The 15,254-nt window shown below is 44.4% G+C and overlaps 1 protein-coding gene across 4 annotated transcripts in view; it reads left to right on the top strand.

The window, feature by feature from the left end:
• LOC135523488 (SMC5-SMC6 complex localization factor protein 2-like) overlaps positions 1-15,254 on the top strand; it is a 55,842-nt gene extending 40,588 nt beyond the window's left edge. For all 4 annotated transcript variants that reach the window (XM_064950189.1, XM_064950190.1, XM_064950191.1 and 1 more), the window contains 7 exons: positions 4,096-4,198; positions 4,660-4,889; positions 4,972-5,236; positions 9,005-9,328; positions 10,441-10,605; positions 10,807-10,875; positions 12,713-15,254. In XM_064950189.1, coding sequence (XP_064806261.1) covers positions 4,096-4,198; positions 4,660-4,889; positions 4,972-5,236; positions 9,005-9,328; positions 10,441-10,605; positions 10,807-10,875; positions 12,713-13,162 — 1,606 coding nt within the window. In that variant the 3' untranslated portion in view covers positions 13,163-15,254. The remainder of the gene's footprint in view (positions 1-4,095; positions 4,199-4,659; positions 4,890-4,971; positions 5,237-9,004; positions 9,329-10,440; positions 10,606-10,806; positions 10,876-12,712) is intronic.

Below are 15,254 nucleotides of genomic sequence, written 5' to 3'. Positions count from 1 at the left end.
TTTTCCCCTCTGATCTCTCTGGTGTGTGTTTTTCCCCCTCTCATGTGTCTGGTGTGTGTTTTTCCCCTCTCATCTCTATGGTGTGTGTTTTTCCCCTCTCATGTCTCTGGTGTGTATTTTCCCCTCTCATGTCTCTGGTGTGTGTTTTTCCCCTCTCATCTCTCTGGTGTGTGTTTTTCCACTCTCATCTCTCTGGTGTGTGTTTTCCCCCTCATCTCTCTGGTGTGTGTTTTCCCCTCTCATCTCTCTGGTGTGTGTTTTTCCCCTCTCATCTCTCTAGTGTGTGTTTTCCACCTCATCTCTCTGGTGTTTGTTTTTCCCCCCTCTCATCTCTCTGGTGTGTGTTTTCCCCCTCTCATGTGTCTGGTGTGTGTTTTTCCCCTCTCATCTCTCTGGTGTGTGTTTTTCCCTCTCTCATCTCTCTGTTGTGTGTTTTTCCCCTCTCATCTCTCTGTTGTGTGTTTTTCCCCTCTGATCTCTCTGGTGTGTGTTTTTCCCCCTCTCATGTGTCTGGTGTGTGTTTTTCCCCTCTCATCTCTATGGTGTGTGTATTTTCCCCTCTCATGTCTCTGGTGTGTGTTTTTCCCCTCTCATCTCTCTGGTGTGTGTTTTTCCACTCTCATCTCTCTGGTGTGTGTTTTCCCCCTCATCTCTCTGGTGTGTGTTTTCCCCTCTCATCTCTCTGGTGTGTGTTTTTCCCCTCTCATCTCTCTAGTGTGTGTTTTCCACCTCATCTCTCTGGTGTTTGTTTTTCCCCCCTCTCATCTCTCTGGTGTGTGTTTTTCCCCCTCTCATCTCTCTGGTGTGTTTTTCCCCTCTCTCATCTCTCGGGTGTGTGTTTTCCCCCTCTCATCTCTCTGGTGTGTGTTTTCCCCTCTCATCTCTCTGGTGTGTGTGTTTTCCCCTCTCATCTCTCTGGTGTGTGTTTTTCCTCTCATCACTCTGGTGTGTGTTTTTCCCCTCTCATCTCTCTGGTGTGTGTTTTTCCCCTCTCTCATCACTCTGGTGTGTGTTTTTCCCCTCTCATCAATCTGGTGTGTGTGTTTTCCCCATCTCATCTCTCTGGTGTGTGTTTTTCCCCTCTCTCTGGTGTGTGTTTTCCCCTCTCATCTCTCTGGTGTGTGTGTTTTCCCCTCTCATCTCTCTGGTGTGTGTTTTTCCCTCTCTCATCTCTCTGGTGTGTGTTTTTCCCTCTCTCATCTCTCTGGTGTGTGTTTTTCCCCCCTCTCATCTCTCTGGTGTGTGTTTTTCCCTCTCTCATCTCTCTTTTGTGTGTTTCCCCCTCTCATCTCTCTGGTGTGTGTTTTCCCCTCTCTCATCTCTCTGGTGTGTGTTTTTCCCCCCCTCTCATCTCTCTGGTGTGTGTTTTTCCCTCTCTCATCTCTCTTTTGTGTGTTTTCCCCCTCTCTCATCTCTCTGGTGTGTGTTTTTGCCCTCTCATCTCTCTGGTGTGTGTTTTTCCCCCTCTCATCTCTCTGGTGTGTGTTTTTCCCCCCTCTCATCTCTCTGGTGTGTGTTTTTCCCTCTCTCATCTCTCTGGTGTGTGTTTTTCCCCCCCTCTCATCTCTCTGGTGTGTGTTTTTCCCTCTCTCATCTCTCTTTTGTGTGTTTTTCCCCTCTCATCTCTCTGTTGTGTGTTTTTCCCCTCTCATCTCTCTGGTGTGTGTTTTCCCCTCTCTCATCTCTCTGGTGTGTGTTTTTCCCCTCTCATCTCTCTGGTGTGTGTTTTCCCCTCTCTCATCTCTCTGGTGTGTGTTTTTCCCCTCTCATCTCTCTGGTGTGTGTTTTTCCCCTCTCATCTCTCTGGTGTGTGTTTTCCCCTCTCATCTCTCTGGTGTGTGTTTTCCCGTCTCATCTCTCTGGTGTGTGTTTTTCCCCTCTCTCATGTCTCTGGTGTGTGTTTCCCCCCCCTCTCATGTCTCTGGTGTGTGTTTTTCCCCTCTCTCTGGTGTGTGTGTTTTTCCCTTCTCTCATCTCTCTGGTGTGTGTTTTTCCTCTCTCATCTCTCTGGTGTGTGTTTTCCCCCTCATCTCTCTGGTGTTTGTTTTTCCCCTCTCTCATCTCTCTGGTGTGTGTTTTTCCCTTCTCTCATCTCTCTGGTGTGTGTTTTTCCCTCTCTCATCTCTCTGGTGTGTGTTTTTCCCCCTCTCATCTCTCTGGTGTGTGTTTCCCCCCCCTCTCATCTCTCTGGTGTGTGTTTTTCCCCTCTCTCATGTCTCTGGTGTGTGTTTTTCCCCTCTCTCTGGTGTGTGTTTTTCCCCCCTCTCATCTCTCTGGTGTGTGTTTCCCCCCCCTCTCATCTCTCTGGTGTGTGTTTTTCCCCTCTCTCATCTCTCTGGTGTGTGTTTTTCCCCTCTCTCATGTCTCTGGTGTGTGTTTTTCCCCTCTCTCTGTTGTGTGTTTTTCCCCCCTCTCATCTCTCTGGTGTGTGTTTCCCCCCCCTCTCATCTCTCTGGTGTGTGTTTTCCCCTTTCTCATCTCTCTGGTGTGTGTTTTCCCCCTCTCTTCTCTCTGGTGTGTATTTTCCCCTCTCATCTCTCTGGTGTGTGTGTTTTCCCCCTCTCATCTCTCTGGTGTGTGTTTTCCCTCTCTCATCTCTCTTTTGTGTGTTTTCCCCCTCTCATCTCTCTGGTGTGTGTTCCCCCCCTCTCATCTCTCTGGTGTGTGTTTCCCCCCCTCTCTGGTGTGTGTTTTCCCCCCTCTCATCTCTCTGGTGTGTGTTCCCCCCCTCTCATCTCTCTGGTGTGTGTTCCCCCCCCCCTCTCTGGTGTGTGTTTTCCCGTCTCATCTCTCTGGTGTGTATTTTCCCCTCTCATCTCTCTGGTGTGTGTGTTTTCCCCCTCTCATCTCTCTGGTGTGTGTGTTCCCCCCTCTCTGGTGTGTGTTTTTCCCCCTCTCATCTCTCTGGTGTGTGTTTTCCCCTCTCTCATCTCTCTGGTGTGTGTTTTCCCCCTCTCATCTCTCTGGTGTGTGTTTTTCCCGCTCTCATCTCTCTAGTGTGTGTTTTCCCCTCTCATCTCTCTGGTGTGTGTTTTCCCCCCCTCTCATGTCTCTGGTGTGTGTTTTTCCCTCTCATCTCTCTGGTGTGTGTTTTTCCCTCTCTCATCTCTCTGTTGTGTGTTTTTCCCCTCTCATCTCTCTGTTGTGTGTTTTTCCCCTCTCATCTCTCTGGTGTGTGTTTTTCCCCCTCTCATGTGTCTGGTGTGTGTTTTTCCCCTCTCATCTCTATGGTGTGTGTTTTTCCCCTCTCATGTCTCTGGTGTGTATTTTCCCCTCTCATGTCTCTGGTGTGTGTTTTTCCCCTATCATCTCTCTGGTGTGTGTTTTTCCACTCTCATCTCTCTGGTGTGTGTTTTCCCCCTCATCTCTCTGGTGTGTGTTTTCCCCTCTCATCTCTCTGGTGTGTGTTTTTCCCCTCTCATCTCTCTAGTGTGTGTTTTCCACCTCATCTCTCTGGTGTTTGTTTTTCCCCCCTCTCATCTCTCTGGTGTGTGTTTTTCCCCCCTCTCATCTCTCTGGTGTGTTTTTCCCCTCTCTCATCTCTCGGGTGTGTGTTTTCCCCCTCTCATCTCTCTGGTGTGTGTGTTTTCCCCTCTCATCTCTCTGGTGTGTGTTTTTCCTCTCATCACTCTGGTGTGTGTTTTTCCCCTCTCATCTCTCTGGTGTGTGTTTTTCCCCTCTCTCATCACTCTGGTGTGTGTTTTTCCCCTCTCATCAATCTGGTGTGTGTGTTTTCCCCATCTCATCTCTCTGGTGTGTGTTTTTCCCCTCTCATCTCTCTGGTGTGTGTTTTTCCCCTCTCTCATCACTCTGGTGTGTGTTTTTCCCCTCTCATCAATCTGGTGTGTGTGTTTTTCCCCTCTCATCAATCTGGTGTGTGTGTTTTCCCCATCTCATCTCTCTGGTGTGTGTTTTTCCCCTCTCTCTGGTGTGTGTTTTTCCCCTCTCTCTGGTGTGTGTTTTTCCCCTCTCTCATCTCTCTGGTGTGTGTTTTCCCCCTCTCATCTCTCTGGTGTGTGTTTTCCCCCCTCTCATCTCTCTGGTGTGTGTTTTTCCCCTCTCTCTACCATCTCTCATTCCCTCTGTGTCTCTCAGCTCCTCTCCAGACCAGTTCAGGACCCAGGTCAGTTCCCAGCTGTTCCAGAGAGCCTACTGCTCCTCCCCCTGTCCTCCCCAGGTGACCCGCTGGCTCTTCCAGGTACTACTCTACACCCCCTTTTACCTGTCCCTGCTCTTGACTAATCACATTGATTGATTTGTTTGTATAATTGCAATTGATCAATGTCTGGTGGTTTGCAACTCTTTTTTTTTTGTGGGGAGGACTAAGATTTTATCTTTATTTAACTAGGCAAGTCAGTTAAGAACAAATTCTTATTTTCAATGACGGCCTAGGAACAATTTGTGAACTTCCTGTTCAGTGGCAGAACGACAGATTTGTGCCTTGTCAGCTTGGGGGTTTGAACTTGCAACCTTCCGGTTACTAGTCCAACGCTCTAACCACTTGGCTACCCTGCCGCCCCGGGGGAGGACTAACGAGGGGGGGGGGACTAACATAGGGGGAGGACTAACCAGGGGGTACGTAAGTGTTTTTAATCAAATGAGGATGGCTCATTAAAGACAGACAAAACGTCAGCCTCTCTCTCTCTCCCCCTCCTGTAGATGATGTCAGTCCACTCAGACAGGCTGACCTGTCATCAGGTACTAAAGGCCCTTGGAGATATTGCCTGCTCCGCTGCTGAACACATGGTGCTGAATAAGAGTGAGAGGTTTGAGGTGTGGGTGCCCAGTATTGGAGACGTGACCCTGGTCTTCATGAACATGGGGGTTCCCTTTGTCACCCTTTTCCCCCTGGAGAACCTACAACCCCCCTTCACTGAGGGAGACCTGATGTAAGTCTGTGTGTGTGTCAATAACTACTTTATTCATACAATTTTTCTGATAGACAGATAATAACTACCTGTGTGTTTGTAGAGAGGACCTCCAGATCAGCACAGAGAGCCTGTCCAGCAAGAAGGAGATCAGAACTTTCCCTGAACACAACTTTGACAATGTCGTCAAGTACATGTGTCATTCTACGTCGTTGTGCCCGCGGGTCTACAGTGACAGAGAACTATTGTTACTCCTGACGGTGGTGAGCAGAGTGGGCCTGGACACGCAGCTCGCCCTCCAGCCCACTGAGCACCTCCGCTCCCTACTGCACAACCTGGTCAACAGCATAAGGGACTTGAACATCATGGTCAGTCAACTGTTTTATTTCTTTCTTCTTCTGTGTCTTCTGCGTGGTGCCGTAGAAACACGTGCACATGTGCAAACCCAATGGTTGTGGGTTCAATCCCTGCTTTAGTGTTTCGAACTTCATTTCCTACTTGCTTGTCTCTCCCATCCAGTTATTTGCAGTCTAAATAAGCCCAGGGCTAAGGGAGTGTTCACACTTGCACATTGTAAAGTGGACTAGCACCATCCTTTGTCCAGGGCTAGCTGGCCCTGCTCCGGAGCAGAGTTAGCACTGACTTGTTTTAAACACGGTCCCATGTAACGGACCGTAGTTGATCCGTGGTCCGTACGGATCACCCCCCACGGCTCAGCATGCATGTGAACCGCAGATCAATTGCAGAGTTTAATCATCATAGTGTGATTTTACTGCTGCTGTTACTTTTTAAAGTAATTCCCTAAATCTCGATGCAAAGTTGCAGTGAAAAGATGCTGTGTTTTGCTCTGAAGCCTGATTGAATAATTGTTTAAAAGCAGTTGTGTTTACTGTTCACGTGAACAGGGCATGTTGATTCCCAACGTATCAATCCTGGATGCTCGTGTTGCAAAAAGCTAAGAAGAAAAGAGAGGTGACAGCCATGGCTGGAGGAGGAGCTGAAGAACTGGAAAAGCCTCCCGCTTCACTTAAGTCTCATGGGTGGGAGCATTTAGGCTTCCCTGTCAAATATGAAGATGGAAGAAGGATGGTGGACAACAACATTACGGTGTGTTGGCTAGAGGTCGACCGATTATGATTTTTTTAACGCCGATACCTATTAATCGGACGATTTTTATATATATATTTGTAATAATGACAATTACAACAATACTGAATGAACACTTTTATTTTAACTTAATATAATACATAAATAAAAACAATTTAGTTTAAATAATGCAAAAACTGCTGCATATACCCTGACTCTGCTTGTACTGAACTTAAGAGAAGTGACACAATTTCCCTCGTTAATATTGCCTGCTAACATGAATTTCTTTTAACTAAATATGCAGGTTTAAAAAAAGATATACTTGTGTATTGATTTTAAGAAAGGCATTGATGTTTAGGTACACATTGGTGCCACAACAGTGCTTTTTTTCACAAAAGTGCTTGTTAAATCATCACCCGTTTGACGAAGTAGGCTGTGATTCGATGATGAATTAACAGGCACTGCATTTATTTAATGTAACTAGGCAAGTTAGTTAAGAACAAATTCTTATTTTCAATGACGGCCTAGGAACAGTGGGTTAACTGCCTGTTCAGGGGCAGAACAACAGATTTGTACCTTGTCAGCTCGGGGATTTGAACTTACAACCTTTCGGTTACTAGTCCAACGCTCTAACCACTAGGCTCCCCTGCCGCCCCAATGATGAAAAATGATGAATGAGAAAGTTACAGATGCACAAAAATCATCCCCCCAAGACATGCTAACCTCTCTCCATTACAAGAACAGGAGAGATTAGCTTTTTATATCATCCCTCCAAGACATGCTAACCTCTCACCATTACAAGAACAGGAGAGATTAGCATTTTATATCATTCCCCCCAAGACATGCTAACCTCTCACCATTACAAGAACAGGAGAGATTAGCATTTTATATCATTCCCCCCAAGACATGCTAACCTCTCACCATTACAAGAACAGGAGAGATTAGCATTTTATATCATTCCCCCCAAGACATGCTAACCTCTCACCATTACAAGAACAGGAGAGGTTAGCATTTTAAAATATCATACCTCCAAGACATGCTAACCTCTCTCCATTACAAGAACAGGAGAGATTAGCATTTTATATCATACCTCCAAGACATGCTAACCTCTCTCCATTACAAGAACAGGAGAGATTAGCATTTTATATCATACCTCCAAGACATGCTAACCTCTCTCCATTACAAGAACAGGAGAGGTTAGCATTTTATATCATACCTCCAAGACATGCTAACCTCTCACCACTACAAGAACAGGAGAGGTTAGCATTTTATATCATACCTCCAAGACATGCTAACCTCTCACCACTACAAGAACAGGAGAGGTTAGCATTTTATATCATACCTCCAAGACATGCTAACCTCTCTCCATTACAAGAACAGGAGAGGTTAGCATTTTATATCATACCTCCAAGACATGCTAACCTCTCACCACTACAAGAACAGGAGAGGTTAGCATTTTATATCATACCTCCAAGACATGCTAACCTCTCTCCATTACAAGAACAGGAGAGATTAGCATTTTATATCATACCTCCAAGACATGCTAACCTCTCACCACTACAAGAACAGGAGAGGTTAGCATTTCTTAGGGGGTATGATGTTTGTGCCTCTGTAACTTTGTATCATTTCAAATCCAAAGTGCTGTAGACCATAGCCTAAACCCCAAAAATGTGTCACCAACCAGGCTTCCAGTCAACCATTTCATGCAGCTGAATTACCTGACGCATGAAAAAAGTCCTTCACACTGGGCTGATGGAAACATGAAATGCCGGTACAATTTTATAAATGCCAACAGACAATTTGTTCGACATGGTGGGATCTTTTTAAGTCTAAAATAAATGATGTGAGAAATGGCAGTGGAAATGCCTTTATTAGCAAATATTAATATAACCATCATTTTTAAGTAAACTTGGAGGCACGCGATGTTGTGTGGTCCTCCCACTACCAATCTGTAAACCATGCTGTTTATTAGGCTACAGATTAACTAAGTTAGGAGGTGAAAGTGCAAGGTGATGAGCTTGATGCTCTTTTCCAATGAATATCGAGGGTCTTATTCTGGTGACATGATCATCAATGCTTGGCTGCCGTTTGACAAATACAAAAAATATCACTCTTCTCCATAATAATCTCATAATGTAGGTAGCCTACCAGCACTGTATCTGCGAGATGTTGGTTAATGTGCATGTGCCAAGACTAGAGTGGGCACATTTGCAATATAGCGCAACAAATTTTGTTACAAAACCATCAGTAAAGTTGAAAATGTGATGGAAACTCATATTTTATATACAAATATAATGTTACTTTTTACCCCTTTTTTTCTCAATTTCGTGGGATCAAATTGGTATTTACAGTCTCATTGCTGCAACTCCCATACGGACTCAGGAGAGGCGAAGCTCGAGAGCCATGTGTCCTCCGAAACACGACCCTGCTAAGCCGCACTGCTTTTGGACACACTGCTCGCTTAACCCAGAAACCAGCTGCACCACTGGAAACCAGCTGCACCAATGGAAACCAGCTGCACCAATGGAAACCAGCTGCATCAATGGAAACCAGCTGCACCAATGGAAACCAGCTGCACCAATGGAAACCAGCTGCACCAATGGAAACCAGCTGCACCAATGTGTCAGAGGAAATACTGCGACGCAGTGCCTTAGACCGCTGCGCCACTCGGGAGGCCCCATGGAAACCCATTTAACTTGTAATTTAACTGCAAAAGTTATTTTTATGTGCACTACATCATCGTGCACAGCCTTTTATCCGCAAAAGGTTAGTTTGATGGAAACACATCTCTGGTGGAAAATGAGCATGTTATTCTATGCAGATTTTTTTTAAATATTCCCATGAAAATCTGTCACAAATTGGATGGAAACCTAGCTACTGTCCCAATACTTTTGATGCTGGAGATGAATGAATGCTTGTCACCATTTCTTTATTTTGCTAGTTTGAACTTTATTTCTTTCCTTTCCTAGGTAAACTCATCTCACTGTGTTGTGTGTCTGTTTCTCCTGTCTGATTGTTGATGTTGATCGATCTCCTGTCCTGTTCTGTAGCTACCCAGGATCTGCATGTCGCTGATTGCCCTGACTGACGACCACCACAACCTGCGCTGGCTGGTTGAGCTCCTGCCAGACAGCAAGCGCGGCAAGCAACTCAGGAGACACCTCAGTGTGTCGGCCATCTCCAAGCTGCTAAACAACAGATGCACTTACATTCCCTCCAACACAGAGTTCCAGCTGTCAGACCTGCGCCCCTACCTCTCCCAAATGCGTCCCTCCTCACTCCTCCGGGGGCTGGCCACCTCCTGCCACAGGAGGAGTCACCACCCAAACAGAGAGCGGGAGGAAGAGGAGGACTGTGCCTCTCTGGACCAGCAGGTCAACAAAGGGTTATTTACCAGGGTGTATATAAGGGTATTTTTGCAACAATTTGTTTTGCAACAAAATAAGAGTTTCTTATTGGACAAGAGCAGCAGCTAGTTCCTCCCAGGTTTGTTTGCGTCTGGTTCAAAGTGACTACACTTGTTGTCCGGTTAAATCAGGAGAACTGGGGTTGTGTTCATTAGGTCACACAACCGACAGTGGTTTGCAAGGGAAGTGTATATACAGTTGAAGTTGGAAGTTTACATACACTTAGACCTGAGTCATTGTAACTCGTTTTTCAACCAATCCACAAAAGTCTTGTTAGCAAACTATAGTTTTAGCAAGTTGGATAGGACATCTACTTTGTGCATGACACAAGTAACTTTTCCAACAATTGTTTATAGACAGATTATTTCACTTATAATTCACTGTATCACAATTCCAGTGGGTCAGAAGTTTACATACACTAAGTTGACTGTGCCTTTAAACAGCATGAAAGATTCCAGAAAATTATGTAATGGCTTCAGAAGCTTCTGATAGGCTGATTGACATCATTTGATGAATGAAGCGTGTGCGAAGAACTGAAAAAGCGTGTGTGAGCAAGGAGGCCTACTAACCTGACTCAGTTACACCAGCTCTGTCAGGAGGAATGGGCCAAATTCACCCAACTTATTGTGGGAAGCTTGTGGAAGGCTACCAAAACTTTTGACCCAAGTTCAACAATTTAAAGGCAATGCTACCAAATACTAATTGAGTGTATGTAAACTTCTGGCCCGCTGGGAATGTGATGAAAGAAATAAAAGCTGAAATAAGTGATTCTCTCTACTATTATTCTGACATTTCACTTTATTAAAAATAAAGTAGTGATCTTTACTAACCTAAGACAAGTAATTTTTACTTGGATTAAATGTCAGGAATTGTGAAATACTGAGTTTAAATGCATTTGGCTAAGGTGTATGTGAACTTCTGACTTCAACTGTGTGTATATATATATATATGTACATGTGTGTGTGTGTGTGTGTGTGTATGTGTATATATATATATATATATATATATATATGACCAATTGTCAAAGTCATCCCTGTTTTCTTCCGGTTGGTGCCTAATGAACACACTGTTGTTTTCAGGCCTACTACCTATGCTACAGCCTCCTGGCCTTGGCCAACGAAGCCACCAACTTTGAGTTCTTCCCTTCGGAGCAAAAGAACCAGTTGTTGTTGCTAAGTGCTGAGCTGGAGAAACACATCAAAAGTGACATCAGGGAGAGTGAGAAGATGCTTTACAGGAGCAGGGTATGTAGTTACTTCTTCCATATAGACAACCTTTCTATGGGAACTGTAACCCACATTAATGCATTAATGATGATATGTTCTCTCTAGTTAAACAGCTCTTAACCCCCCTCTTTCTTCTCTTCTTCCTCTCTCTCCGCACTCTTCCTCATCCACCCCACCTCTCGCTCTCTCTTCCTCATCGCTCACTCTTTCTCCCTCCAGGTGAAGGACCTTGTTGCCAGGATCTACACCAAGTGGCACGTGCTGGTCCAGAGAACCAGGCCTCTCCAGGTAGACATGCATAGAGAGATACAGTACAGCTATAGTACATAAAGCCATAGCTAGATGTGTGTGTGTAGATAAACCCTGGAATCAATCTTTCTTTATTTTGACTATTTTTTACATTGTAGAATAATAGTGAAGACATCAAAACTATGAAATAACGCATGGAATCATGTAGTAACCAACAGTGTTAAACAAATCAAAACATATTTAACATTTTAGATTCTTCAAAATTGCCACCTTTTGCCATGACAGCTTTGCACACTCTTGGCATTCTCTCAACCAGCCTTGTTAATTTGTGGAATATCTTTCCTTAATGTGGTTTAGCCAATCAGTTGTGTTGTGACAAGGTAGGGGGATATACAGAAGATAGCCGTATTTGGTAAAAGACCAAGTCCAAAAACAGCAAAGAGAAATGACAGTCCATCAGTCAAACCAGAACATTTCAAGAATTTAAAGTTTCTTCATCAAGCGCTATGATGAAACTTGACCTCATGGGGACCGCCACAGGAATGGAAGATCCAGAGTTACCTCTGCTGCAGAGGATAAGTTCATTAGAGTTAACAGCCAAATAAATGCTTCACAGAGTTCAAGTAACAGACACATCTTAACATCAACTGTTCAGAGGAGACTGTTTTATTTATTTATTTATTTTACCAGGCCTAGGAACAGTGGGTTAACTTCCTGTTCAGGGGCAGAATGACAGATTTGTACCTTGTCAGCTCGGGGGTTTGAACTTGCAACCTTCTGTTTACTAGTCCAACGCTCTAACCAATAGGCTACCCTGCCGCTCCTGTGTGAATCAGGCCTTCATGGTCAAATTTCTGCAAAGGAAACACTACTAAAGGACACCAATAAGAAGAACATGCTTGCTTGGGCCAAGAAACACGAGCAATGGACATTAGACTGGTGGAAATCTCTCCTTTGGTCTGATGAGGCCAAATTTGAGATTTTTGGTTCCAACCGAGGAGATGAACGGATTATCTCCGCATGTGTGGTTCCCACATTGAAGCATGGAGAAGGAGGTGTGGGGATGCTTTGCTGGTGACACTGTCAGTGATTTATTTAGAATCCAAGGCACACTTAACCAGTATGGCTACCACAGCATTCTGCAGCGATATGCCATCCCATCTGGTTTGGGCTTAGTGGGACTATCATTTGTTTTTCAACAGGATAATGACCCAAAACACCTCCAGGCTGTATAAGGGCTATTTGACCAAGAAGGAGAGTGATGGAGTGCTGCATCAGATATGACCTGGCCTCCACAATCACCCAACCTCAACCCAATTGAGATGGTTTGGGATGAGTTGGACCGCAGAGTAAAGAAAAATGAGCCAGCAAGTGCTCAGCATATGTGGGAACTCCTTCAAGACTGTTGGAAAAGCATTCCTCATGAAGCTAGTTGAGAGAATGCCAAGAGTGTGCAAAGCTGTCATCACGGCAAAGGGTCGCTACTTTGAAGAATCTAAAATATATTTTGATTTGTTTAACACTTTTTTCGGTTACTACATGCTTCCATATGTGTTATTTCATAGTTTTGATGTCTTCCCTATTATTCTAAAATGTAGAAAATAGTTAAATAAAGAGAAACCCTTGAATGAGTAGGTGTCCAAACTTATGACTGTTACTGTATGTATATGTGTGTGTGTAGTTAGTTAGTTAGTTAGTTCGGGGAAGTATTCCCAGGGTAACTATAGTATCGCAGTATGTGTTTGGTTTAATGCTGTGTTTATTATTGCAGAGTAAAAGTGTTAGAATAATATTATGTTTCTTCCCTACAGGGTAAGCTGTGGTTATGTGTTTGATAGCAATGTGATATGTTTTATAATGTGTGTATTGCCTCTAGGATAAACTGTATGACTTCTGGCAGCCTCCGCCTGAGGATGCTGTGAGCAGCAGCCAGGAGAGCCAACACTCCCACAGGGAGAGCGACGGGGAGGAAGAGAGAGAGAGGGACAGGGTCATGGAGGTGGAAGGAGAAGAAGATGAGGGGGACGAGGTGAGGATTGCAGTGAAGACTTTGGCAATGGAGGATGAGAGCGATGAGAAAGAGAAGACACCAGAAAAGCACTTAGTCATGGAGGAAGCGGAGGAAGAAAGGGACATTCAGGGGGACGAAGAAGATACATTCCTAAAGATGGAGGAGGTGGTGGAACTTACGCGAGAGGATTCAGATGAGGAACCAGATATGGAAGACATGGTGGCAGAAAGGACAGAAGTAGAACTGAGGGTCACAGAAAAGAGGGAAGCAGCGGTAGAGGAGAGAAGGGAAGAACAGACGGAAGGGAGAGACTGAGGAGAGAGGCAGAAAGATTCAGACATGGGGCAAAGAGGTGGAGAATCAAGGGAAGCAGAGAGAAGCACCGAACTGAAGGAAGAGACTGGGAGAAGCACAGAAAGGAGGGATGAAGATTATATGAAGGAAGGAGGCAGAAAGAAACCAAAGAAGAATGCAATGGAAGATAACCTGGCTGCTTCCATTTAGAATTGTGCCTGTCTACACCCACTGCCTGTCGTCTAGACTGGACCAAGATTCCATCCAAAATGGCACCCCGGCCTATTCCCTGTGTAGTGCACTACTTTTGACCAGGTCCCATGGGGCTCTGGTCAAAAGTAGTGCATTATATAGGGAGCAGGGTGCCATTTGGGACTCAACTGTCTACATGTTCCACTTTCTCAGGTAAATCACTTCAAGTGAACAAACGTCACGTGATTTCTTTCAGGCACTTTGTTGAACAATGCAAAAGATGAATCCGAGTAGGATTGACCTACCTATATAAATTTTCACCTGTCCTGTTCATTCCTTTTACTATTTGCACTTGTTTTTTTGTAACAATTCTGCTGTTGAATAACTTATTTCCAAAATACACTTTTTATTGCAATTGCAGAAGTGGTAAAAAATAAATGTAGTTTGTCAAACAAATCCATATTGTGTTTGAGTAGAATTTCTTCACTGCATCATTAGTACACATGCCCCCCCCCCCCTACGTATCACTTCTGTTATGGAGTGGAAATAGTTTATCTTTACACCTGTGCAGAATAAGGAACTTGACCAACTAGAGATGAGTGTGAAGAAAATTGTAAAAAGTGCTGCCAACTAGAGACCGACCGACAATCGGTTGGGATGGTATTTTGGGCTGATATTAGCCCATTCCTAATCTATCGGCCTTTGACTATGTTAGCATTCCCTCAACTCCTTCTCAAAACCCATTGAATAAGAAAGCCAGAGGTCCCTCCCCTCTGACCTTTTCCTCCAATGGGTTTTGAGAATGCGAGGAGAGAGGGTGTGCAAGGAGTATGCAATTGAGATGCTCCCATAGAGAATGATAGAGGCCATTAGTGGCCAAAAGGCAGTATTAGCTTCCACCATTTTAATGCAGTCAACTGGGTGGGACCTCCAACTTCACTGGCTAATCCCTCATGATGACCCTGTTAGAGTCATGTCCAACCGAGTCATCGAGTTACAGCGGCTTGCGAAAGTATTCACCCCCTTGGCATTTTTTCCTATTTTGTTGCCTTACAAACTGGAATTAAAATGTTTAGTATTTTTTATGTATTTTTTTTTTGGGGGGGGGGGTTGTATCATTTGATTTACACAATGCCTAACACTGCAATCTTTTAGTCATACCACAGATTCTCAATTGGATTGAGGTCTGGACTTGAACTAGGCCATTCCAAGACATTTAAATGTTTCTCCTTAAACCACTCGAGTGTTTTAGCAGTATGCTTAGGGTCATTGTCCTGCTGGAAGGTGAACCTCCCTCCCAGTATCAAATCTCTGGAAGACTGAAACAGGTTTCCCTCAAGAATGTCCCTGTATTTAGCGCCATCCATCATTCCTTCAATTCTGACCAGTTTCCCAGCCCCTGCCGATGAAAATAACATACCCACAGCATGATGCTGCCACCACCATGCTTCACTGTGGGGATGGTATTCTCGGGGTGATGAGAGGTGTTGGGTTTGTGCCAGACATAGCATTTTCCTTGATGGCCAATAAGCTTAATTTTATTCTCATCTTACCAGAGTACCTTCTTCCATATGTTTGGGGAGTCTCCCACTGTCACGTTCTGACCTTTATTTCATTTGTTTTGTTATTATTTAGTATGGTCAGGGCGTGAGTTGGGGTGGGCAATCTATGTTTGTTTTTCTATGATTTGGGTATTTCTATGTTTCGGCCTAGTATGGTTCTCAATCAGAGGCAGGTGTCATTAGTTGTCTCTGACTGAGAATCATACTTAGGTAGCCTGGGTTTCACTGTGTGTTTGTGGGTGATAGTTCCTGTCTCTGTGTTTGCACCAGATAGGGCTGTTCAGGTTTTCTCACGTTTATTGTTTTGTTAGTCTATTCATGTGTAGTTTTCTTTATTAAAGTACCATGAATAATCACCA

The sequence above is a fragment of the Oncorhynchus masou genome, chromosome 31 (assembly GCF_036934945.1).
Source record: "Oncorhynchus masou masou isolate Uvic2021 chromosome 31, UVic_Omas_1.1, whole genome shotgun sequence".
In the NCBI taxonomy this organism is placed as follows: domain Eukaryota; kingdom Metazoa; phylum Chordata; class Actinopteri; order Salmoniformes; family Salmonidae; genus Oncorhynchus; species Oncorhynchus masou.
This window is presented reverse-complemented; position numbering and strand designations above follow the sequence as displayed.